Below are 26910 nucleotides of genomic sequence, written 5' to 3'. Positions count from 1 at the left end.
ATGGCCTTGGTTTATTTAGTAAGTATAAAAAATGTATATTAGTATGAACCATGTATATTATTATTCACCTTTATTGATTTTGTGAGGTATGTATAGTTTTTATTATATATGCACAGTTGATTTTTATCCACAGTATTACACAGGGCCAGAACAAGCTGGGCCAGGCCCAGCACAAGTGCATCAAGGCGACGGCCCACCTCCCCACGCGACAGTACACCTCCCCCGCGCGACGGCCCACCTCCCTAGCGCCACGGCACACCTCCCCCGCCTCCCGCATAACTCGTGGCCACCTACCCCGCCCCATTCACCTTATCCTTTCACTCCTCACTCCACTCACTTCATCTGCCCCTTTCCCTTCCGCCGCCGCATCGCCGCGCGCGTCGACGAACTGCCGGCCGCGCTCCTCCGCCCCTTCATCGTCTACCACTCCGCCATCTTCGGCAACTTCAAGGGCCGCACCGTCCTGGTTCGCATCCAAACCCCTCCTCTCTCTGCCCGCTTAGCTCTCCTTGTTCTTGTTGGAGGAATCCGACTGACTGGCTCTTCGCTGGTGCCCAGTTCGACTGCGGCATCCACCCGGCCTACTCCGACATGGCGGCGCTGCCCTACTCTGATGAGATCGACCCCTCCACCATCGACGTCCTCCTCGTCACCCAGTAAGCAACCGCGCCTCCATCCCCACCTGCGCATATCTGCGTTCCTAACGCCTAATTTCCGGCCTTGGATTGGAATTGCAGCTTCCACTTGGATCTTGTTGGGGGAATCCGACTGACTGACTCTTCGCTGGTGCCCGGTTCGACTGCGGCATCCACCCGGCCTACTCCGGCATGGCGGCGCTGCCCTACTTTGACGAGATCGACCCCTCCGCCATCGACGTCCTCCTCGTCACCCAGTAAGCAACCGCGCCTCCATCCCCACCTGCGCATATCTGCGTTCCTAACGCCTAATTTCCGGCCTTGGATTGGAATTGCAGCTTCCACTTGGACCACGCCGCCTCGCTGCCCTACTTCCTCGAGAAGGTAGGTAGGTAATACGCGTCGGAGGTCGATGTTCTTATGCTGTTTGGTACCTGAATTTGCTCTGTTTTTGTTTGGAGACGACGTTCAAGGGCCGCGTGTTCATGACCCACGCCACCAAGGCCATCTACAGGCTGCTGCTCTCGGATTACGTCAAGGTCAGCAAGGTGTCGGTGGAGGACATGCTGTTTGACGAGCAGGACATCATCCGTTCCATGGACAAGATCGAGGTACAGTACCTTATTTTTGCTTATCTCGTTGTTTCGGGCATGTGTAAATGTGAACGACTAGACCCATTTGGTTTGGTATGGAATGCCTGTAGCCAATACGATGATGATTGATAAAGCCTGGTCGGTAGAAAACTGGAAACACTATATTTAGAGAAGAAAAAGAAGAACAAATAAAGATACTACTCCCCCTGTCTCTGAAAAGAAGGCATACAAATGTTGTCTGAAGTCAAATGGTGCATAGTTTGATCATGTTTGTAGGAAAAACCATCAACAACTACATTAATAAGAATATATATTTTTGTTGCGTATCCAATGATATTAATTTGGTATCGTAGTTCTTGATAGTTTTTCCTACAAATTCAGTCAAACTCTGTTCTTTAGGTACATGGAGTTGTTGCCTACATATATATTACATGCTTGGGTAATATTTTAAAGTGAACTTAGATTCAGTCCCCCCCATCTAGCTAGCTCCTGCTTCCCGCCTTTTGAGCGCTTATGTGTCAGTATTAATTCTGAATTGTCAAAACATTTAAAAGTCGCTGTGCTGTTGGTAAAATTAAGATTTAAGAACCCTATATTATCTGGGCATTGCTTCGAAATAGCAGGATTTTTTACCTTTACAGCTGAGGCCTGATTCTGCTTGTGAGGATTGAAAGTCCACAGGGAGAATGGACATTGTATTAATATATAATTGTGATGCAGGTCATAGACTTCCACCAAACACTTGAAGTTAATGGCATACGCTTCTGGTGCTATACTGCTGGCCATGTACTTGGTGCTGCCATGTTCATGGTGGATATTGCCGGTGTTCGCATTCTTTACACCGGTGACTACTCCCGTGAAGAAGACCGGCACCTAAAAGCTGCTGAGATCCCCCAATTCTCCCCTGATATTTGCATTATTGAGTCAACTTATGGCGTGCAGCAACACCAACCCCGCCATGTCAGAGAAAAGCGCTTCACTGATGCCATCCACAACACTGTTTCTCAAGGGGGGCGTGTTCTTATCCCGGCATATGCTCTTGGTAGAGCACATGAACGGTTTCTTATCCTGGATGAGTATTGGTCTAACCACCTAGAGCTCCATAAGATTCCATATTAGAAAAGGTACACTGATCTGCAACGCCAGAAGCCCCGGTACGCCGATCCGTGGTGGTTCCTCCTCTACTTCTTCCATTTGTTGCTTCCCTAACCTGATCTCATCCTCGCTGTTCTATCGAGGCGCCATGGCACGGCCACACATGGAGGGCCAGGGCGAAGACACGGCCACGGTGGTGCAGCCTGTGGTCCACATCGCCGGCAAGAAGAACCACCACGAGGTCGGGTCACGGTGGTGCAGCCTGTGGTCTTCATCGTCTACCACTCCGCCGTCTTCGGCAACCCCCACCACTTCCGCGTCAAGGTGAGACAAACGGCCCCTCCCCCCTGCCCAGTACCCGCGAATGGACTACGGTCCACGTTTTGCTGTAATTTGTGGCTAGCTATGTGAGCGTGTACTGCTACTATTAGTATTAGGAGAAGAGAGAGGGAGAGGTAGAGGGAGATGTACAAATGTATGTGCTAGCTATTGTGAGTGTGTACTGCTACTATTAGCTTTAGGGGAAGAGAGAGGGAGAGGTCGGGTCATGTGCAAACAACATCAAAAGTAGGTTACAATGGCCTCAAACGAGTTGCTTATTCTTTCAGCTAGTACTTTTTCAAGATGCCGCACAGTATGTAACATTTTTGACTCCCAACTTGGTGGTAGTGGACATAATAAACTATGTAGATTATTTTTTCTGGTCTATTATAATATATGTGAGCAGACAACAGTGTTGAAATAAAGTAGAGAAGAACTGGCAATATGCTCTCAATAAGATGGTGCTGGAAGTCAGCGCAGTATATTAATGAAAATTTGATTATTGATCAATGTATATATCTTGCTGGCTCCGGCTTGATTGATTCGGTGGGTCTGTCAGGTGGTTGTTGATGCCGGCACCGGGAGCGGCATCCTCGTTGTCTGGAGCGCTCAGGCCAGCGCCAGGACGATAGTGAGGTTTTCTTTACATGCTATTTGTAGGAGCAGAATACATGTTCTTTATAATGCGGTCTTGCCTTCATATGCAATGGCTATAATTTGAATCTGCATGTTTGTTTATTTTGTTGGTATAAAACTGTAGCGGTGCTTCACCTCTTCTCTGGATATATTAAATATATTAAATGTTCTATGCTACGTAAAATACCATCGTGTTACAACCCACTCTGTGCTATTTATAATATTAGACATTAGTGTTATTTTTTTTGAACCTTGAATAGTAGGAGAACCTCCTACTGTTTTAAACTTATATTAGAAAAACTTTGTACAATTTACATGATATCTTTACATGTATCTACCCGCCACTTTGGGGGGTGGAGAGAGAACTAAGCTATGGAGGCAAGTATGAGAGGGATAAGATGTTTGTGTTTTTCATTGACCCTATAGGTAAGGAGAGAGAAATCCTTCTTAAGTCTGTCCAGCCAAGATGTCTTTCTTAGGGTAAAATTAGGAAGCACTGCCATTAATAAATTTGGCTTTATGAATACTTTTAGACTATTCCATCGAAGCATTATGTCTCATGCAAATTCTATTACATGTAATGATTTTATATTATGACTCTGATGATATTTATCTTCAGAAGATGATTTAATTTGTTTGTTTTCTGGCATGTTGAAACACTTAAGAAGTTAATTGTTTGTTTTTCTGGCTCAAACCATGGTCATAACTTAAACAGTTAGGTGTATGCCACACTTGCGATGTCCAGAATAGACTGTTAGCCTATAATATCTGAAATAGCTGTTTGTATTCAGTTGCATCCCATCTAATAGGACTGCTTGATTAGATCTAAAATCAATTGTATTGGCTATGATATTTTTCTAACCTCGCACTATCTCCAATGGTGTTCTTTTTTTGGATTTTGATGGTATGCCTGACCAAAGCATGATCCTAATCTAGTAACTGTTGCCCTTTTACAGAATACAAATATCCAGAAATTTTCACATACCTAGAGGACCTCACCTTCTTGGTGCTCCTTGCTTACATAAGGTACTCCTAGGGAATTGGTGCTCCAAGTATGGGTATTATGATCCTTTGCTATCTGTGATGGGCGAAGGGAGAGTAAGGAGGGGGGGTGAGGGATGGCAGAGGAGGTTAACATATATAGGTAGGCCATGCAGGGGAAGGCTGAGTAGCTGATATATTTCAAGTTTTACCATATATACTTACGTATGTTGTAGATATCTTTCCTTTTTTCATCAAACACACCTCATAATAAATTATAAAAGATGTCAGAAATCAGAACTTACTAAAAATTTAAATTGTTGTATTAATTAAATAAAGAACTTATCATGGCAGATAATTTACTGATTGCATGCCATATAAAAACCAAATATCTTATTTGTCTATTTAAATATTGATTCTATTTTTATTATTGTTCAGTTTGAATAGGTAAACATGACTTTTCATACGTTTAAATCAAGTTAAATAAACATTAAAATAATCTAAAATGTTTTGTTTCTGATAGATGGCAATTAAGAACCTTCTGTTTTTGTTGTATGCACAATCAAAACACAGATGCATCTAATGCATCATCGACCTGTTACAACGTCAACATCGTCTGGGTACAAGCGGCCGTAGGTCACAAGGGGGCGTGGAACTGTTGCAGACCATTTGTGACAGAGCATAATCCAGCGACTTTGCCCAGGTCGGTACATCCTCTACACGACTACATGGTATCAACTTGAAGAAAATTATTCCTTTTTTTGCTTCCAAGACCTGATATCCTCCTCGATGATGTATCGAGGTGCCGTGACCGGGCCTCAAAGGCAGGGCCTGGGCGAAGAGGTATCCCCGACGGCCATGACAAGGCCACGGTGGTGAAGACTGTGGTGAGACAGAGCTGACTCCAGCAAATTTGACCAGCCAGGTACATCCTCTACACGACTAAACGGTATCAACTTAGTATAGTAGCTTAGTAGTAGTATTGTGAGTGGTCTTGTTTATGTCGAACAATCACTGAACCAGATATGCAGGCCTGGGATAATATATGTGAGGGTCTCGATATTGTTAGTGGTCTTGTATATGTTAAGCTTGATGATAAATGCACAAATTGTGTAAGACAAACAGATTGTTTGCTTTGTTAAAATCTCATTGACGTGCAAAGCAAGATGCATCGTTGTCTTGGTTTGCTAGGATCCAATTAGCCAACCCAAATCCCATATATAAAACATTAGCAGGATAGTCTGTTTAGTAATAAGAGCCATAGAGTTCATTATTTTCCAAATAATTTATAACAAACACTACGAATTTAATTAAATGAGAACTAAAACCTAAATTGCTTGATGATTTCCTCATTTGAAATATTAAAATTGCTAAGCTCAATTATGGCATAATCATATTTTTTTTAAATAACAATGGCGTCAATCAAATTTATAATTTCAAATGTATCTGGCTGTTGAATATCAGTCTCTTTTTTTAATCAAAATTCTTATACTTTGGTGTCGTGGTGGCTATTTGATTTCCCTGTACAAATGTCTGTTTTCAGTGCAAATGTGTCCCTTGATCAACTAAACTGGGTGAATGTAAAATCATGGGGAGCCTTGAAGCCTTCTAATGTAAGAGTATGCTCAACTCAATTTTCATAAGTGAGTCCATTACATCATTCTAATAGGGTCAAGTTAAACTATAATCTGCAGGCAAATAATGCAGGAAATGATCGGTGGAATTCAGAAACACTTGCACCTGAGGTACATAGGTTCCATCACTCTATAAATATGTAAAAACATAAAGAACGTGTTTGTACAAGTGTAAGAGTAATTTTGAACATTACTTTGTTTAGTACATGTTAAATTTTTCTTGAATGCATGATGAACATATTTCAAAATACATATATACAATTTTTTAATAGGCATGACAAAATTTTAAAACTAAGTTGAGTAGTTTTTTCTTCGGCGGGAAAAAAACATGAATTTGGGTAAAGCATACAAAGAAACCTTCTGCGGGCCCATAAGAGTGCCATACATTAGAATAAAAAATAAGGCAAACACTTGAAGAGGTAAATAGCAACATGATAAATAGACATCTAGCTCACAAATAGGATTCGTTTTCGTCCAATATACTTAGTCAAAGATGCGATATATATATATATGTCTGGCTCTAACATACCTACCATTTTAGTTTTAGGTTTTATCTATATGTACTGATCAATAAGAAAACCCATTGCTCTCTCTAATTTTTGTTTTCTATTCAGGAACACATAAAAGATAATCAGTGTTTATTTGCAAGGATGGAATTGAAGGAATCGGCGAGAGAGGCAGATAAAGGAGAACTTGAAACTTATATAATATATGCAAGGTACGTGTCGTATGACAATCATATTTTTATTTACTACTCGCTAGCTGGAATGTGTTTTTTACTACGAAGAAAACCTCGTATAGTATAGCAGTGCATGTATGGATGGAGTTATACTATACGAGGTAGTAGTAGTATATGTTGCGAGGCACTGAATATCTGAAAACATCACCTGCCGGTGCACCTGGAGCACCAAACCTGGTCCAAACTAATATGGCCTTCTTCTCGTAATATTTAGACGGATGGAAGGATAGATATATAACCAACAAAGCTAGGGGATGCCAACATCAATCTATAGCTAGTGGATACCAACCAACATAAATATAAGAGAAAATGTCAACTGATCATCAGCACGGGCATTGAAACAGATATTTCCTAGAAAGCAACTAAACATCATTTTATTATAAGGTATTTATCGATGGAGAAGTCATCCTTAGCCACCAATAAATCTCAACGCTGCTCTAACTTGCTCTGGAATGTTATCCTTTGCTTGGTTATCCCTAACCATCAACAGCTGGACCATTAGTCGCTTCCTGAGACTTTGTGGATCCTACAAATTATGCATAAACAAAGTCAGAAGATATATTTAGCAAATATATGCAATATGTAACCTCATTACAAAATCACTTACGTCAGTCCTAGGCATGTTATGAACCATGTCATTACCGATGGTTTCATACAGATGGGCCATCTCCTGTAGAACTTTGAATCCGGAGTCCATACTGTCACCAAACAAAACATATTGTATTAGCTATATTAGAGCACACACTAATATGCAAGCCAAATTTAGAATAGTACCACCGAGGTGAAACATGAATGTTATCTTGTTCGGGCCATTCCACAAGTTGGCTGTTCCTATCAGGGGCCTCCTGTTGCAATACAGAGCTAAGTTCTTGCTTCACTAAAAGGGCTTCCCTCTGAAGTTCAGTGCCATGGGGGTCCTCCTCAAAATGAAACACATCCTGGTTCGAATAATCAATAACGATAGTCCTCTCCATTTCCATGTTCACTGCTAAAAGACCGTAGGACGAATCCACGAGTGACAGTGGTAGAAGATACTGCATTTGGTAGACAAAGGTAAATGTCAAACAAAGTAACCAACTAATTTGTAAGAAAGAGAACACTTACAATTGTAGGGGTGTGAAACACGCAGTATCTTGGAAAAGGCTCAAGCACGACATTGTTAATCAGTGCATTCGTGCGCTGTTCTTGGCTTAACCAAGTCTGCCTTAGCACCTGTGCTTGCACATGGAATCCCAAATTGAAAAAATGTGTCTTTCCAACAGAGTTGGTGCCTGCGCTCCTCTCTGCTGCGTCGGTAGTAATCTTACACACAGCTAAATTGAAGCATAACGGATGGACAAGTCCATCTCCTAGTATGGTGTCTCGGATGATCCGTAGGCTAATCTCGATAGGGAATGGGCGCGGGCTCCTAATCCAGATTGTGCTGTAAAAATGAAGATCAAGGTTCATACCAATTATATGACTTCAAGTAATCCTAAACTCAAACGATAAAACTGTGTTGCTGTCTATAAGATATGAATAATTAAACAGTAGTATATATCACATTAAATGACCTAAAAGATATTGTAATCTCTACCAAGTTAAGTATTTTTAATATTATGTACGGGCAATAAACTAACAGATTGAAGTGTTTTCGTAGTAGTACATGGACCTGCATAAAAATTGTTGTAGATTTTGGATGAAAAATTCAACATGTAGTTTATAGCTTGTTCAACATTGTTGTAAAAGGTGTTAGACCCCATAGTTTTGGACCACAGTTTCATACGTATTTTGTTCCATACTTATCAGCTATTTATGTTAGACGCCGCAAAACACTGGTTTTAGACACAATTTACCAATACAAATATAATATCTAGTAACAACCATTCAATATGTATTTATATACTTGTATAAGAAAAATAACTACACATTCAGCCTTTGTAACAGAAATCTGAACTTAGACAAAGATCACGTGATCCTGACCAGGGTATATCTTCTAATCTAAACGTAAAGTATATATGTACAGGGCAGGAAGATTTTTTATGGGGGTATAACTTCTAAATGCAAAGTATACATGTACATGGCAGTGGACTTAGACGATGAAGAGCAAAAAATATTAGATCTATCGGGCCGTGAGAACTTACTCTAGTACTTCTTCGTCTGAGGAAAGTGCTATGAAATCGTACACGTAGTCGACTGCGTGTCGCACTCCCCCAAAATTCGCCATTGCTTCCATTGACGGGGCAAAAAGTCGGTCGTACAACTGGTAAAGCGAGAGAGGAAGGAGCCCGTAGGATTTTATTGAGTAGATATGAGGCCGTGGGGAATTGTGCGACAACAGTTAGGAAGGTGCACCATGTCCTTCCTTATTTGCATGTTTCCATAAAAAAATACTATCAACAAAATCGGCAAGATATTTATTTTGATTACACTATGCATAAAACCAGTAACAGATTAAATGTTGCCTAAATTATGTCTCCCTTACCCCATAACTTTCCCAAACAAAAAAAAAGAAACCGGACTTACTCTGTCGTGAGGGAGTGCAACACTCGATGCCCACCCGGAAAGCGTTGATGGTTGCGTGTTTTATGGGGCCCAGTGTTTGTCCCCCTCTAAATAAATCTTCGACCCCATGATTTGAATGGTGGGGCCCTGATTTATTTCCCTATCAAATCTGCCCCCCCTGATTTCAACAGTGGGGGCCGGTGCCTTTCCTCTAATAAATATTTTCCCAACATTTTTTTTGTGGCGGGAATCAAGCTTACCATTAACCAGACAGCTCAGCAGAGTCGCTAGCTACAAGAGCGTCCACAAACTCAGGTGCTTGATCCTGCCACATTACTGGGGCTAACGCATCCATTACTTTATTACACATCCTGGGGCAAAACGAAAATACCACTTGGGTAAAGTTTAATCTAGCAAAGAATATTATTTATTTGAACAGCACTCCATTGGCAGCGAGGTCAAGGTCGCTGGTGTTAACAGCCTGGACCTAGTTGAGTGAATCTGTCTGAGCTTGCACTCCCGTCATAACCCAGCCGCCTCAGGAAAAATTATCAGGAAAGCGCTACGCGCTAATCATGCATTTAGCCACCATATATTTAGATATCTACGTCACAAGCGTTAGGCTTTATTTCTTTAGTGTGAGGAAATAGCCAAGATGGTCTGCCCTGGCCCACTTAAACACAGGGACATATTGTGGTTCCCCTACTAAAGATCGGTATGTGCATAGTCTACTGATGCCACTTTTCCCCCTCGTCCTCTATCCTTGATGCATCATGGCGTCTCTCTCCCTCATCTTATTTCGATTGCAACACTGATCGGAACCGGAATGTGAAGCTAGCTTGAGAAGCTAGACCCCTCACCAGAATAAGTTGCTTTAGATAGCCTCATCATCAATGGAGTTAGGGCTTCGGATCAATCCCTCATCATATCCCACATTATGGAATTCTTCTCTTCTCTTTTGGGGGCTAAGCAGTAGGGTCGTCTCTCTATCTCTCCCTTTCTATGGGACAATTGTAACATGATCTCAAACACCGAGAATGAGGCCTTAATGATTCCTTTGTCTGATGAAGATCTGGGAGGTCATTAACTCTGCCAACCCGAAGGCAGCCTCTTGGCCCTGATGGGTATTTTATTCCCTTCTACAAGAAGTTTTGTCCTTAGCTGCATGGGCTGGTGTGTCAAATCATTCAAGGTTTCTGTGTGGGGACAGTTGACATTTATCGCCTTTAGGCGTCGTGATTTACGACAAGTGATTTTCTTTTAGCGCTGATGTTGATAAGTAGGCATTGACATGTTAGTTATATATAGTTTGTATTGCCAATTATGTAGTTCATGACTTTACTGTTATAATTGACGTTAACGCACAGGAGTTATAGCGTGTGTCGCAAAACAAATGTTTAATATCCAAAACAAAAAAAGTATTGCCAAATAGATAATTCTCAGTACGATCCCTAACAAAGATGTAATAGCCATTTATTTGTGACGTACGAAAATGCAATGGACCATATTCAGTCGTATAAAACCCTCAATGCCGCTTTAATTTCATCTGGTATGTTTCCAGCTGCTTCATTGTTTTTTATCGTCAGCATCTGGACCAGCAGGTTCTTTCTGAGCTGTATTGAATCCTAGAGAAGATGGAAAAATAGTAATTTATAAATTGCTCGAAAATAAATTGCACGATAAACCTCGTTATTGTGTACTTATGCGAGCGGTCTTCCTACCAGAATCAGTAGTACCATTCTGGTGAGCCATCTCCTGTAGGACAAGTAAAGCGGAGTCTTTGTTGTTACAAAAAAATATCTATATTATAACTATAACGGTCTGCTTATAACGCGTGTGATCGATTTACTATATTACCGCCTGCCGTTTGAAGCGATGCCGTGCGTTGACCAGTCATCGAGATTGGAATTCCAACCAGGGATCCTCATCTGCAACACATTGTTGAACTCTTCTTTCAACATTGTGATTTCCTTCCTCGTCTCAGTGTTATGAAAGTTGTATGGTCCACCATAGACGTCGATTGATGGATCGATTGGGAGAACCCTCCTAGTTTCCATGTCGACTACAAGTAGTCCGTACGAAGAATCCACGGAAACAAATGGTAGTAGATACTGTCGTCAATAGACACATGTTAGTACAAAATAGAATAAGCAAATTAAATTTAAAGAATAAGTATCTTACAATGTTAGAGTTGAACACATCATATTTAGGAAACGGCCGAACAATGGCATTGTCAATCAACACCGTGGTGCGTGTTTCTTGCTCCATCGAAGAGTGTCTGAGGGCCCGTGCCAGAGAATGAAACTGCAAGTCGAAAAAATGTTTGTTTCCAAGCATTCTTGTACCTGCATTGCTCTCTACTTCAGCGCTAGCAAGCTTACGAACTGCTAGATTGAAGCACTCAGGATGAATTATTCCAAAAAGGCTAATTGTTTCCTGGAGCATCCATAGGCTGATTTCAATATGATATGGTCGTTCGCTTCTAATCCAGATTGTGCTGCCCAAAAAATGCAAACCAATCTTTACCAAATAGCATTTATCCCTCATTATATCACATTTAGACTAACTATTTTGTATAATATAAAGCAGTGAAAAAAATTACTTAATTTAAAACATGCTAGCTCTTTTGCCTGTTAGCTATTTTGTCTTTAATAATGTTATAGATGAATAAAAATAACCTGGGATACAGAGTCACACATAAAATATTTAAAAACGGTGTAACAGTGCAAAAAATATATACACTAAAATAAATAACACCTAGACAACCAAACATAATATAGTTATTTATTATGGTTAATTATGTCTAGCCTGCTGTGTTGCCCAACTAATATCTAGCCTGATGTGTATGAGAGTAATATGAAGAGCAATACAACTTACTTTAGTGCCTCATCGTCCTAGACAACAGTGATAAATTGAAAAATGTATTCAACGGCATCTTATACGGCATTAACGTTGCCCGCAGCCTCCTGAGGTGCGGGAAAAGCCTCTTGTGGTGCGAGCTGAACATCAACTGGCTCGTGCACAACCTCCATTGATGAGAGTCGTGAGTGATCGAAAATTGGTGAAGACTGGGGTGGGTGTTCAAACAGGAGCTCGTCGGAGGTTATATGAAAGGATCATTTCCTGTTTGGCAGCTGCATCATATAGACTTATAGGATGTCCAAATAATACGGAAACTTCCATTGTTGTAAGCCAAATAATAAGCAAAGTTTTAATTACGCCTGACTTTCAGCATCGGATGGTACATAAGGCCGATGGAAAGTGCCCATATCATTCCATCCGTGCATGTCTATATTATTCATTTCCTAGTATAAAATAAATTAAGCTTTTGGACGGATCATATCTTGCGCGCTGCCAATTAGGATGTCGAAGCAGCATATATATAAAAGGATATATTAGTAATGCTTTTTATTGCCTGTCAAATATGTCCAGTCGTACTTAAGACGTAAATGATTCTTTCTAATTATAAAAAACGTAACGGGGGTGTATCAGATCTTTCTCCTTTTTTTATAGTTGAATATTTTCTTCCAGTTCAATCTCAACGAATCAGAAAAAAACAACCTTTTTATAAAACCAGATATCCCCAAGTAAGTACGCGTACAGAAAATACATATTGCCATAATGGCTACACCTAGAGTTGTCAAGCAAAAAGAAAACACACTTTAAAAGAAATGTTTGTTCTGTATGAATACATTATTATTACAAATGTAGATAAAAGGACCGAGGGAAACGAGCTTCTGATTGACCCGTGTGGAAAAACAAATTCATCTACTGTCCATTTTTCCAGGCTACAACTGCAGCATTGACATATGATACTGTTTCGTCAAGTGTCATTAAGCAGGCTTCGTGGATATCTACGAAAAAACAATTTGTTAGTACTGATAACATCGTAATATAGAAAAGAACAAAAAAGCCATAAAAATCGAAATAGTTTATAGAACTCACCTTGAAGATGATGAACATCATCATTAATATCGGGGGAGAACAAGAATGTGCTCTCCCTCATAGTCTCCATGCACTTATCCCTCCGGTTAACCTGTATGTACGTAACTGCAATTTTCTCGAACAAATTATCAGTGCGCTGCAAGTGGTACAAGTGACGACCAGCATGCTCTTAGCTTAGGCGTATAAAAAGTATCTCCCGTCTACAATGATAAAGATATGTTGATGGTAGGCAACTATCAAATATTAATAATCATATAAAACCTCAAGAATTGATTGGAGTTTACTGAAAATTTATGATGCCTATCTCAACAAAATGGACCTGCCGTCTATATACTAAATCCCACCTATGTTGTATCCTACCAGCATAGACAAGAATACCAAGAACATCTGGAAAAAATTAAGTCTGGGTGAGACAAAATGTTAAATCGATAAATATGCATAAACAAAATAAAATATGTTGTACCGGTAATTTGTTTGTCCCGTAGCAAGGATATGGCACCAAGTTGTGGGAAAAAAGGTGGACAAATTGTCGATGCAATACTGTGCACCGATGTCCTAACCATGGTTATATCATTTAGTTGAACGACAAACTCCTTGCATAGATACCAGAAGTGACCATCTAGCATTTCCGTGGGGTTTATCCCGACGCTACTGAAGTCATAAGTTAGCCCGGTCTGCAGAATGGCGTTGAATCGATAAGCTTGGTTGCTGAAGGCAATTGCTTCAATCTTTGTTCCCTGGAATTTTTTAAAAAATCAGATAACAAGACTGTGTATATACATTAAAAAAGTTTGCTATATTTAGTGATCACTAACTTCCTGGTCCAGAAGTATGCAACGAAAGTATGGGTTTTCCATTGCATGCACCCTGATATGGGACTTCCACATCACCCGTGCTCGGATGATCCAACATCTTTGATAGATATGTTCCATCTGTACACTTTGAAAATTCAGGAACCTACATAAAATAACCCGAAATGATGGGATCAACAAACGGTGATGTCAGATAAGCGTGCATGAAGATCTGTACACTTGCCTGTTCATCGGAGGGATGGTAGGCAGAGGCATGATGGTATCCGGTGGATTCGCCATCACCCTCCTCGAGGGCCTCGAGCTGTAAGATATCACCATGGTCAGGGAGCTATTGGATGAAGTGTTAAAGAAAGATAGAGGGGCGCACGGGCACAGGTGCTGGTTTTTATATATATAGTCCAAGGGGCCAACAGGCGGGATAATCAATATTCTTTCAACATTTGAATGTGGCCGGTTATGTCAAAAAACCTCTACTATCGAATAAATAGTATGTTCTGAGAGTTCTTTGGCAACAAATAATTTATTGCTAAAACATTTTGAATCAATTATTTATTTATAGAAATTTTAGATTCTTAATTTGATCGAAATCATGTCAATTATCTCACCAGTATCATTGTTTCCTTTTCGCCTCTGAATACGCTATATTCAATATAACAAACTGCGGGAATATAACGATGACTTCAGATTTTTATTTAGGAACGCAATAATAGGATATATCAAAATAATTAAGGTGATAGTGCGTTAAGGTAAGTGTAGTCATGCAATTAATATATTACCATGGATTCTTCGAATAAATATTTTACCGTTAATTACCAACATGCTGCAATTGTAAAAATCGATTAATTACTCAGCTTTTATTATACTATATATGTTATTTTATAAAATCCCAACTTATTTGATTTTATTACATGTGATGAGACGTCGTTTTGTTACTTTGCAACGACTATGTTACGGGCATTTTAAATAGTAACAAAAAATTAAATCGAAGTTAGTAGCAATAGTAATGATTAGTTTAGTCGATCTTTGATGGCTTGTTTCGTTCTGTTTTTTAATTGGCGTGTCTTTTTTAATTTGATTCTATATGCACATTGTAACAGCCGCACTTTCAAAACCAGCATGCTTAATTGAGAAGCCTGCATTTTATGACGTAAGTTAGTTAATATAGCACAAACGCAGTCAATGCCATTTGTAATAAAAAGAAAATTTCGAGAAAAGTACGGACTACAGCATTTGTACCGCGTATTCATATAAGAAAAAAAATTATAGCATGTTAGGCGACAAAGCTCAAAGGTAAGCATTAAACAATATCTGTTCTTTATTCACACTATCATAGTTTGACTCCAAATCGATTACAAAGCAAAATGCTCTTAAGTAGCGTTGAAACATAAAACATAAAAAGCTGTAAAGAATATTGTATAACTACTCATGAATGCTCCTTTCAAGGCATTTCCGTCTTCTTGTCGCATGCTTGCATGTGCTTCACAAGCCTATGTTCCAACTGATTGATCTTCTCTATGAGAGTTTTAATTAGCGACATGTTTCCTTGGTTGCCTGCAAAATTAGATCGTTTCTAGAACCCCAACCGTCCCCCAAACATTATTTCCTATCGTCTTTCGTAACGGGATATGTACTACTAATAGGCAGGTTAATAGGCTCGAGGTGATTATGCATCCTAAATATTTTTGGCTTTGGTGTGTTACCCTTAACAAAGCGACGCATCGTACACTTCATGTGTGATAAACCGATTAGGAATGTTTTTAAAAGGAAGCAAATAAAATAGTTAACATGCACGTATTGTACATTTTTCATAAACACTTTTAAAATTTCCTTATACACCGGATTTTATTAGAACTACGTTGAATACTGTTTGTGCCTGCTGTAACATTTCCAAGTCTACGTTGAATGCATTAACACTTCATTCAAGTTTGTGCACATTTCCTTGTTCAAAGAGGGATGAGAACATCAAAAAATAAACAAGAATTAGGGAACTAAATAAAAAGAGACCTTCATAGCTATAGCTGTACATGAAAAATGTACACCAAATAAAACTGGGTTGAACAAAGGATATATTACACAGTCATACACACTCATAAAGCTCAAGGCAGTAGGCCAACATGTAAGATTTTAGCCATTTAATGAGTATGTAAATAAATTTATCACACACACTGAAATTCAATGTATCAAATATAATATGCATGCTAAATGATGACATCACATGCATGCTACAGGTTTTAATCAAACTGTACAAAGTAAATGTAACAGGTAGCGGCTCTATATGAAGCCAAACATTATTTCGGAATATCAAATTACAAATAACATGGTACGCTGTGTGACATATAAATTGCCAGAAAAATTGCGATAGTGGAAAGCAAATAACAGTGATAAAGGTTAAATATTAATTAAACATGATGCAGATCTTCATGAAGCCAATCATTATTTCTGATTCTAGTCTTACACATAACACAGTACGCTGTGTGACATGTACAAAATCAGATTACACATAACACAGTATAAATTTATTGAAATGGATTTATTACTTGAAATTATTGGTGTATGCCTCTAACAACCGAGATACCAAATGAAAAAATATGTCATACAACCGAATTACAGCAATTCTTGACCATCAGAAGAGTAAATTGCATATATAAATCCACCAGGTCTTATAAGACCTAACTTCATCCTGTAAGTACTTCCTTGTAGACGATGTTCTTCATTGAAGTCAGCAAGGAAACGGTCGGTCTTTTACGCTTCTTCGGGTTGTTATGTTGCTTGTTGGCCTTATCCTTTGGCTTCTCCTTCTGAATAAGTATTTTAATGTTTCTCTTTGCGGTGGCTCGAGACAAAGCAACATAGAGTTGACCATGAGAGAACACTGGATTAGGTAGATACACACCAACAATGGGGGTGGTCTGCCCTTGAGCCTTGTTAATCGTCATAGCAAAGCTAAGCCTTATAGGAAATTGCTTCCTCTTAAACTTGAAAGGAAACATGTCGTTGTCAGATGGGCATAGAGGTATTCGAGGAAGGAAGACCCTCCTACCAACGTGTTGTCCAATCACGATTTCTGCATCAATGGTGTTCCTCTCAAAACCTCTAACAACAAGCCTAGTCCTGTTACACAGACCATTAGCTGGATCAATGTTCTTTAGAAGTATCACAGGGCAGTTCAGCTTTAGTTTGAGTGCATGCGGAGGAAGACCATTGGGAGTCAATCCATTTAGAAACTCAGGAGCGTAGTAGCCATATGGGTCGTCCTCCGCACTGTCAAAGCTATGGTAGATTACTTCATCTCCTTGGAAACGCTCTATCAAGCGGATTTTTATCTTGTCGACATTGTCATTTGTCGTGGAAAGGATTGCGCGAGATGTCATGTAACTCGAATCTGCCATGTTGTCATCTAGACTTGGAAACACGTGGTCAATCAGCTTCTCCAGGTCGTCAACCTCACCTGTTGATGGCAGACAAATATCATCAGGGAGTATTATGTTGCCTTGGTCATCGGCTTCCTCAGTGCCATTACCGACCCTGAGCAAGTAATCTGCAAACCAAGTGTCATTACCAACCCTCATGTTGGTGATGAGCCGAAGCTGCCGCATACTCTTCCATAGATGAGAACTTCGGAGGCTTGCATCAATTATCTGGCCCCGTGACCCCCTTCTGACGACTGGAAGCACTTGCCTAAAGTCCCCATCAAAAACAACAGTCTTTCCTCCAAAGGGTCGATCGCGTATTCCCATGATGTCGCGCATGCTATTGTCTAATGCCTCAACCGGTTGTCGCTTAGTCATGCTGGCCTCGTCCCATAGTATCAATGAGGCCACCCTTAGCAGCTTGGCGGTCCCACTCTGCTTGGTGAAGTTGCACGACGCTCCATCATCGCAACTTAGTGGGATTTTGAACCTTGAGTGGGCAGTCCTGCCGCCAGGCATGATAGAAGCAGCGACACCCGACGTCGCGGTAGCGATAGCAATCTTGCCCTTGCGCCTCACCTTGGCGAGCATCGCTCTGTAGAGGAAGGTCTTCCCCGTACCTCCAGGACCATCAACAAAGAATATACCCCCATCACCACGTTCAACAGACGCTAGTATTTCGTCGTATGCAGCCCTTTGCTCAAAATTCAGGGAAGATGACAATTTAGTGTCACTTTCGTCAAACTCAACAGTTGATTCCTCGATGATCTCTCTGGCCTCGCCCTCGGTTGGGTCAAACACATCATCGATCGTTGGAAGAGCGAAATCAATAATGTCTTTACCCATAGAATGCAACATCCCCCTAATGTCAAGCAACACCATCTGCTCCACCTCGTTCGGGGATGTGCGTGTCCGACGGTAGTCATCGGACATAGGCTCGAGGTGTCTATCCCATAAACCACGCACGTCGCCTGGCTCGCAATGCACCAATATTGTTGCAAAGAGCCTCCTAAGAGAACATGGCATAGCCCACTGCTCCGCCTCAGTAAGACAGTTGTTGAGCGTGTTGTCTGCCTCGATGAGTCCCAACCTTTCACCGGCCTCTCTAAAGCTCCCACATACCACGCCGTTGACGGTGAGCAAGTCCTCAAATGATGTTTTCCCCGTAACATGGTTCAACAACACACGAAGGTAGTATCGCTCCCCCTCGGCAGGATTGGCAGACACGATATGACCTATTTGAAAACGCTCCACCCGCATCTTCCAAAACTTCTTTTTCTTCTCCCACGTGAAGCTTCCGAGGAAATCCTTGTACAATATATGCCTTGCCCAAGGGTGTTTTTCGTTTGCCTTGAAATATTCCGTTAACATGGATTTTGAAGCATTCTCGGAGGATACAACATTCTTCAAGTCAGCATGTGCATTGAATGTAACCCTGTGCATATTCGGGAGATGAAGAGGCAACTGCAAGACAGGCGGGTAATTGGCACACAGTGGGAAACCAAATATCCTCCTCATAGCCTCCGGAGGGGTGACCCATCTTGCGTCAATGTATCTCTTGATCTCATCAATGTTACCATCAGCGTTTGGCTAGTCAATGCTGAAAGAAGCCTTATCATGGCCCTTATAAATGTACTTATAAATGTATTTTACAGCCTTTATGCTAGAGCAGACCTCGACGTTGATGTGGCAATTAAACATCCGCAGAAGGTAAGGGTTATATGGCACAACCCATCGGTTGTCCAACATTTTCCCTCGAACCTTAGCGCGTCTACCATCGTCTCTACGACGATAAACTGGGTATGAGTCCTTGCCTTGTATCGTGTTTTCATTGAACGACCGCGGGTATCTGCACTTTCATTCATTATCTTGCATGCAAACATTCTTCGGGTTGAGAGCACCGCATGGTCCGTGCATCATATGTTTTACCACCATTGCATACAATTCCGGATACTTCTGCTTGTCTGGGAGCTCTGCGGAAATGAGTCGGTCATACTGCTCTGGGACAAGAAGCTTATAATTTGAATCCACGATCAACAAAAAATGTGCGTGGGGGAGGCCTCTCTTCTGGAACTCGACTACGTAAACATAAGCAACAACAACACCCAGGACCATCTTCTTGAGCAACAAATATTTCATAGCCTCTAGTTTGCCATAGAACACGCGAGCCACAATATCTGGTCGGTCTTGCGCCGTCTGTCCAGGAAGCAACTCATTTGTTATCTCTTCCCATTTAGGGTTGCAAGTCATGGTCAAGAAGATGTCAGGCTTCCCGTATGTATGGACAATTTCCATGGCATCCATATGTCTCTTCTTCATGTCGCGGTCGCCACCAGGGTAAGTTCCAGGGAGAACTATTCTCTTCCCAACAGCGCTTGCTCGGGTCTCCTCGGATGTTATCGCATCAACAACTCCTTTATACAGATCGGCACGGATCTGCGTCTGGTTCTTCCTGTACCACCTCAACTGACATCTCTCAATCTTAATGTACATGTCAACCGCCCATTGCTGCAGTAGGCGTGCTCCACAGAGAATTGGATTAAAGATTGCAGGCCTTGTTTGCAACATGTAATAGTAGTAGTCTCTAACGGAGACGCATAACCTGCTATTCCCCTCTGCACACGTTTGATTTAGATCGCGTGAGCATTATCTTAAAAAACAACAAGATATTTTTAACAAAGTGGGACACAATACGACATACCTGCATCATCCTCATCATCATGAGACAAACGAGGATTTTGGACAACATTCCAATCAACATTACGTTTGGGTAGCTTCGGATGCCAACCTAGCTCCCCCATTGGATAGAATAATGGATAAGACAACGGGTCGTATGCCCCTGAGGTCACACGAATACTATGCCTTTCGTTGTTGTTACCACAAAGTGTTATCTTGCGGTCAAACCTTTTTGCTAGGTCAGTGCCCTCAACCCAAATTGCAGCGACCTCAGAGGACACCGGTCTATTATACCTTCTTTGGTCCATCCTCTTATCGGTGTTTAGGTCTATCCTATAATCATCGAGGTTGTCTTTGTGTGCACCCAAACTCCTAAATTGCTGGGAGTATGGGTTTTCTTTGAGTATGTCTACTAACCTCTTCACGACATCTTGGTCTAATTGCTTGGTGGCCGCCTTACGATGATCTAGGTTAGGGTCGTCGTCATAGAAGTACAACTGCAGATGTTCTGGACGCGAGCTAGGCCCGAGCGAATGGACATTGTGGTAGATGGTGTCGTGAGCTCAGAATGTGTACACCCCAGACCTCATGTTTGTGTAGTTTTCATCAAGGCTGACGCCAAGGGTGGTGAAGGCGAAATGCCCGTTGAAGAACCGCATGTTCTCCCGAAAATGTCTCGAATCTGCATCCATGCTGGACCATAGCCTCACAAGCTCTGGGATTGGTTCCGGTTGCTTAAGCTGGATCTGGCCATTGCGACAGCAGAAGCCGTCAGTCTCAGATTCAAACTTCCTGGCCATACAGTGTTTGCAATTTTCATCGAGTTTCAGGACGCGAGTGCTGTCTGGAATGTTTGAGTAGACAGTGTCAAATGGATCAATCTCGCTAAGTTTATCGGTAGACTTGCTCGCTTCCTCATCATCATCCAATATGTCATTATCGGATCCTATGGTGATTTGTTGCAAAATCACGTACAATTCACTAACAACAAATAAATGAGACAACAATAGAGCTCCAAAGTGTCAATAGTGTAGGGTTTGCAATACCTTCGTTGCAAAACATGTAGTACTCCTCATCAATCAATTCATGTGCTTCCTGCTCATGACGCATGGTGCCGCTTTGGAAAACATCGATGTCTTCTACATTGTCATCATACAGATAGTGACAACGGACACAATCATGTTAGAACGACATGCTGAGAATGAGCTTAAGAAAGTGACAATCGCAAATTCTTACCAGTGGCACCGGCAGAGTATGTCGGCATATTCATCCTCGGATCGTCATCAGATGAATCATCTTTTGCGGCCTGGGAGATGGGTGATGCGCGGCTTGGGCATGTGGGACATTCGGAGTCTGAGTTTGCTAGGTCTGTAAGGGGGATTGCGATGCATTCTTTGCACGTTTTTTTCCTTCGGTCATAATTGGCCTTCCTCTGTGCACTTGACTCCCCCTTCTCATTCGCCGACATGAGTTTGCGGCGTTGCACGCTCCTCTCGCGTCTTTTTTCGTTCATTATTTCTCTGACCTCCAACGTTAATTCGTCACATCTCTTCTGATGGCGTGCTCTGCTCCTTGCGTTTTTTGCCTCCCTTTGATCGTTTGTTAAATTACGTTTCCGCTTATTGTCAGTCTACCTCCTAGCTAGAACAGTGTCCTGAATGACAGACGCGTGTAAAGTTGAAGGGGGACATGTTGCTCCCTCTTTCATTAATTCTGTAACGCTAGGGCTATTTTGGTCGTCTGGATCAAAAATAAGTTAAATTCATATTTAGTTAATTTTGATTTATCGGATTTGGAGGAGTCACATATAGAATAGCAGGGACTGCCATAGAAACAGATACTAAACGTAAGCGCATACCTGAAGTAGCAGATGCATGTTTGTTTTGATCCTGGATATGCTTATCCTTGTTCCTCCAATAAGCAGCTCGCCGCGGGGCGTTTCTATGGTCTCTCTTGCGTTCTTCTTCAGTTCTTTCTTCTGTTTCTTGTATGTCATTCAAGATCCCGTCTGGAGCCATTACAAACATTACCGAAAATAAAAAAACATGCAACTAAGATGGAAGCAATTTCTGTTATAGTAGAACAAAATTACAATACCTTGTAGCTCTATGTCACTAACGATCCCTGTCGAGACCTCCGTTGAATCAGGAAATGCCGACGCATCATCCGAGAATGATGTATAGTTAGAGCTAGTGTGGTTGCCTTGCATACAAAAGTTGTCCAGACATATTATTGCTTATTGATAAAAACGGTTGTTAACATAATGGTTAAATCATTAATAGCATACCTGATAAATGCAGGTTGTGTGCATGTTCAACTTGTACGGTAGATTGTTTCTTCTGCCGATAGGAAGCCCTCCTCAGGGCGTTTCTATGGTCTCTCTTGCGTTCTTCTTCCGTTTTAAGCTCTGCTTCTTGGGTGTCTTACAAGATTACATTCCCGAATATTAGAGAATAAAACAGATACACCCACGAAATTGGTGGATGATTAGGAACAATATGATCACCTTGATGCTCGGTGTCACAGATGATTCCAGATGACACCGTATTTGAACTTGGAAATGACTCCGAGCTGGTTGGGTTGTCTGGTGAACCAGATTTGACCAAACAAAATTATGCTAATTGGTTAAGACGATACCAACTATAATGTTAAAAACATTTTGAACCATACCTGTTAACACAAGGGTCTTTGCAATTTCATCTCGGACATTAGGTAGCTTTTTCTGCCGATAGGAGGCCCTTCTCAGTGCGTTTCTATGGTCTCTCTTGCGTTCTGCTTCCGTTCTATCCTCTATTTCTTGGGTGTAATTATGGACTGCTACTGCATTAGATGTCATTAGGGGCAAACACAAATATTAGAGAATATAACAGAAACATGTGAGCAATTTGTTGAATGAGTACTCAAAATATGATCACCTTGACTTTCATTCTCATTAACGAGACCAGAAAGGCCCGTAGTTGTAATAGAAAACGTTGACGCATCATGCGAGAATGTTGTATAGTTAGAGTTAGCTGGGTTGTCTGGTGAACAAAAAGTTGTCCAAACACATGTCAGCTAAATGGTTTTGACATATCGAATATCATGGATAATACTCTTTAAGCTTACCTGATGATTGAAGGGCAAGTGCATTTTCATCTTGGACATTAGGTTTAGTTCTCTCCCTATCTTCGAGAACATTTGTGATATCACATAGAGACCGGCGACGGGCGGACTTCCCAATGACTTGTTGGTTACTCAAATCATCTGACAACTTGTTGCGATAAGCAGCCCGCCTACGAGCGTTGATAAGATCCCTATGATCTAACAAGTGGCAAATTATTGTGCATCGTATATTCTGTTAACCGGGATATAAGCACAATATTACCTACTAAGCAACATACGTATACACATCAAACTAAGAGTGTCCATCAAGCTTACCAGATTTTGCAACTACCGGCTGATTCTCATTCTGTAAGCTGACAATATCCTCATTTCGTTTAATCCGATAAGCTGCACGTTTCCTTGCATTGTACTGCTCCAATGCATTATCCGCATATTTATTGCATTCATTATTTAATGATAGAGTTTCATGATGTTCGGAAGCAGTGTCGTCTGCATGTATAAATACAAATAAGAAAACAAATAAAACGACGGTTGGGAAGGTGGATATCATGCCTATGGATACCTTGAGAATTATCTCGTAGCTGCATGTTATGAATACCATGATCGAGTGTTAGGCTATCCGTAGGTGCAAATGTTTGACCATCATCATGGTACCCAGGCCTTACCCTTTCCGGTCCATCTGTAGAGTATAGTAAGCATGAATACAACTTCAATATTTGTCTGGTATGCACGCAATCAATCATGTACCTGTCTCCGTCGTGTAAAAAGGATCAACATCTGCAGCTATGGATATGATGTTTGGATTACCATCTTTCATTTTTGTTTCGCTCGTAGGTGCTGCAAGACATTAAGCATGGTACAAGTCATTGTTAGACTTGCATGTCAGGCATCACATCACAGTATTTTCACACTTTATATACCGGGTTCAATTGCGCGAATAGCATCTACTTGTTCATCAACGGGTATCAAGTTTGCATTGTATTCTTCAGCATGTTTTACGCTCGTCTGATCTGCAATACATTATGCAAGAGGCGCAATATTAGCAGAAAAGCAAGTATTCATAGTACAGTGAACACTACCTGTAGCTATGTCGTCTTCTTGTTCATGTTCACCGGCTTTGCTTCTTGCATTACCCATTCGCAAATGAAATGACCGCTAGCTCTGGTGTTTTTGAGGCCTGGGAGATGATCAGATGGATATAATAGATGCAACATGAACGCAAGAGAGATGGCGAACTTGAAGGCATGAATAAGAAGGTACTTTAATTCAAAGCATCAATAGTCAATCATTGAGTTCCTCGACTTTATTCTATCTTGAACTTTAAGCAAATTTTGAGTGCAACAGTTCGTAGATTCACTCATGCTTGTGCCTCCTGCCCGACTTGTTCTACTTACCGGACTTCTTCAGGTTAGTTAGATTGCTAATAAATTGAGTAAGTCTGTCTGCATTTTTATTTGGTCAGCTTCTGATAAGCAGTAGCTTTATTTGATAGTAACAGTTCACTTAATACTAGAAGGTTACTCACTAAGTATGCTCTAAGAAATATTTGTTCAGCTAATAAATATATGGCTCGGTAAGTATGCTCTAAGAAAATCATTTAGGAAAAATACTTGAAATAACTGAACTTGTTGCTTATATTTCGTATGGCTCCAAGTCCAACATATGGTTGCTAGGCAAGCATTCCTATCTAACATTCAGTTGCATGTCTTGCTTGCTTGTTCTCTTGGCTAATATCTGCGATTTTTAGGCTGCTTCATCTATGAGATGACTTCGCTGAAGCATGCAGTCAAAGCATTTGTAAGTAGCTATGTTGACATGCTCTTTAAGTTATAGCTCCTTCTTTCCTTCATCTATGAGATGACTTCGCTGAAGCATGCATTCAAAGCATTTTTAAGTTGCTATGTTGACATGATCTTTAAGTTATAGCTCCTACTTTCTCGCAAAAAATATAAAAGAAAAAATACTTCTCCTTCTTTTTTTCATCAAAAGTTGCATCTTAGATGATGTTTTTTTCCGGCCGCTACACTCCCGCAGGCTGAGCCCTTTACATACTCCCCGCAACAATGTGATCTTGCACATTCTCATTCATGCCTTAACAGCAAATCAAGTATGGTAATCTAAACATAAAACACATTCAGCAAAAGGCACAAGTACATCTTTGAGAGCTTCATCTTTGAAACATTATTAGGGACATTGGTTCCATCATAATATGCAATTCAAAATAACAGCTACAATTCAAAATTATTAGGGACATTGGTTCCATCTTTTCATTCCTTGCAATGCCGTTTGGTGATGGTATTCTTACTTATGGGTCATTTATTAGTCAGGCCAGCCCTCCACCTTTCTTCTAAGGATCATGGTGCTCCAACTGGACCCAGGCTACGACAAAGTATGCAAAGTGTGTATGCGATGGCTGTGTGTATGTGCTGGCAGTGTGTATGCGATGGCAGGCTACGACAAAGTATTTAATGTGTGTATGCGATGGCTGTGTGTATGTGCTGGCAGTGTGTATGCGATGGCAGGCTACGACAAAGTATCCAATGTGTGTATGCGATGGCAGTGTGTATGTGCTGGCAGTATGTATGTGATGGCTGTGTATATGAAATCATGTAAATTTCAGATCTGCTATGTAGGTCCATACCATTGTATTTGTGTATGGATGTAAATTCCAGATATGTGATACCTGGAGGGCGAATCTTGTACGCCGTCGGCGCTGGCGCCACGTCCTGGACCTGTTTGTTATGTAGGTTGTAGGTTCATACCATTGTATTTGTGTATGGATGTAAATTTCAGATATGTGATACCTGGAGGGCGGATCTTGTACGCCGTTGGCGTTGGCGCCACGTCCTGGACCTGTCCAGCTTCAGGTCCAGAAGGGGATCCGCGCCGGCGCGATGGATACCGGCGGTTTTGATCCGCGCCGGATCCTCGAAGCGCTCAGCGGGGAGTTGTGCACAGGACCAGCGCCGGAGCAATGGAGTCAGGCGGTGGGATGGCGGGGAAGGACCGATGGGCGGCAGCGGGCGAAGGAGGGCGATGTCTGCGTTTGGTACTCGCAAGAACAGGGCACGAGTACTCGTTCGAGACCAATCCCGTTTTTTTCGCTGGTTAATCTTCGCCGGTCCGTGGCCGGTGGTTTTTCTATTTTTTCGTTCATCTCAGATGATAATAACGGGAGGTTGTGCGGGTGCGGGACTCCATCTCGGGTTTTTTTTGGTTTTCCGCGGTTGGGAGGGAGGTGGGAAGTAGTACCAAAGAAGTACCAAAATAGGCCGGGTTAGGTGGGACGAAAATAAAACCCGGAACGCGACCTACCAACTGCTCCATTAGGAGTAGAGATTGGTGTTAAACCTACTGTATTCCAACTTCTCTATGGTTTATAAACTAATTTACTAGCCATAGATTCATCAAAATAAGCAAACAACACACGAAAAACAGAATTTTTCAAAAACAGAACAGTCTGTAGCAATCTGTAACTAACGCAAACTTATGGAACTCTAAAAATTCTACCAAAATAGAAGTCCTGGACAATTTGTTTATTGATCATCATCAAAAGAATCAACGCAAAAGTACGTCCCTGTGATTTATCATAACTAAATTCGTGCGTGCAAAGTTTCTGTTTTTCAGCAGAATCAAGTCAACTATCATCGTAGGTCATCCTATAGGTTCTACTTGGCACAAACACTAATTAAAACATAAAACCACATCCAAACAGAAAGTACATGGATTATTTTTTCCTAAACAGAAGCAAAAACAAAAAACACAAAATAAAATTGGGTTGCCTCCCAACAAGCACTATCGTTTAACGTCCCTAGCTAGGCATAAAAACAAGGATAGATCTAGGTAT

The 26910-nt window shown here is 41.2% G+C and overlaps 1 protein-coding gene across 1 annotated transcript; it reads left to right on the top strand.

Moving 5' to 3' along the window:
- LOC123039187 (cleavage and polyadenylation specificity factor subunit 3-I) lies at positions 1-25758 on the top strand. The gene is made up of 16 exons (XM_044462452.1): positions 1-18; positions 134-466; positions 559-656; positions 974-1019; positions 1097-1246; positions 1949-2647; positions 3204-3280; positions 4237-4424; positions 4835-5186; positions 5805-5874; positions 5956-6006; positions 6510-6613; positions 24239-24319; positions 24408-24470; positions 24811-24860; positions 25387-25758. The coding sequence occupies exons 1-6, from the start codon at positions 1-3 to the stop codon at positions 2345-2347; spliced, it is 1044 nt and encodes a 347-aa protein (XP_044318387.1). The 3' UTR covers positions 2348-2647; positions 3204-3280; positions 4237-4424; positions 4835-5186; positions 5805-5874; positions 5956-6006; positions 6510-6613; positions 24239-24319; positions 24408-24470; positions 24811-24860; positions 25387-25758.
- Positions 25759-26910: the final 1152 nt, after the last annotated feature.

The sequence above is a fragment of the Triticum aestivum genome, chromosome 2B (assembly GCF_018294505.1).
Source record: "Triticum aestivum cultivar Chinese Spring chromosome 2B, IWGSC CS RefSeq v2.1, whole genome shotgun sequence".
NCBI lineage: Eukaryota > Viridiplantae > Streptophyta > Magnoliopsida > Poales > Poaceae > Triticum > Triticum aestivum.
The sequence above is the reverse complement of the archived record's forward strand: the minus strand, read 5'-3'. Positions and strand labels throughout refer to the sequence as shown.

What these genes read in the sequence shown, in the direction of transcription:
- LOC123039187 (XM_044462452.1), top strand. An exon ending in TCAAGGGCCGCACCGTCCTG is followed by an intron (nt 467 to 558) that starts GTTCGCATCCAA and finishes GCTGGTGCCCAG; the next exon opens with TTCGACTGCGGCATCCACCC. An exon ending in GACGTCCTCCTCGTCACCCA is followed by an intron (nt 657 to 973) that starts GTAAGCAACCGC and finishes TTGGAATTGCAG; the next exon opens with CTTCCACTTGGACCACGCCG.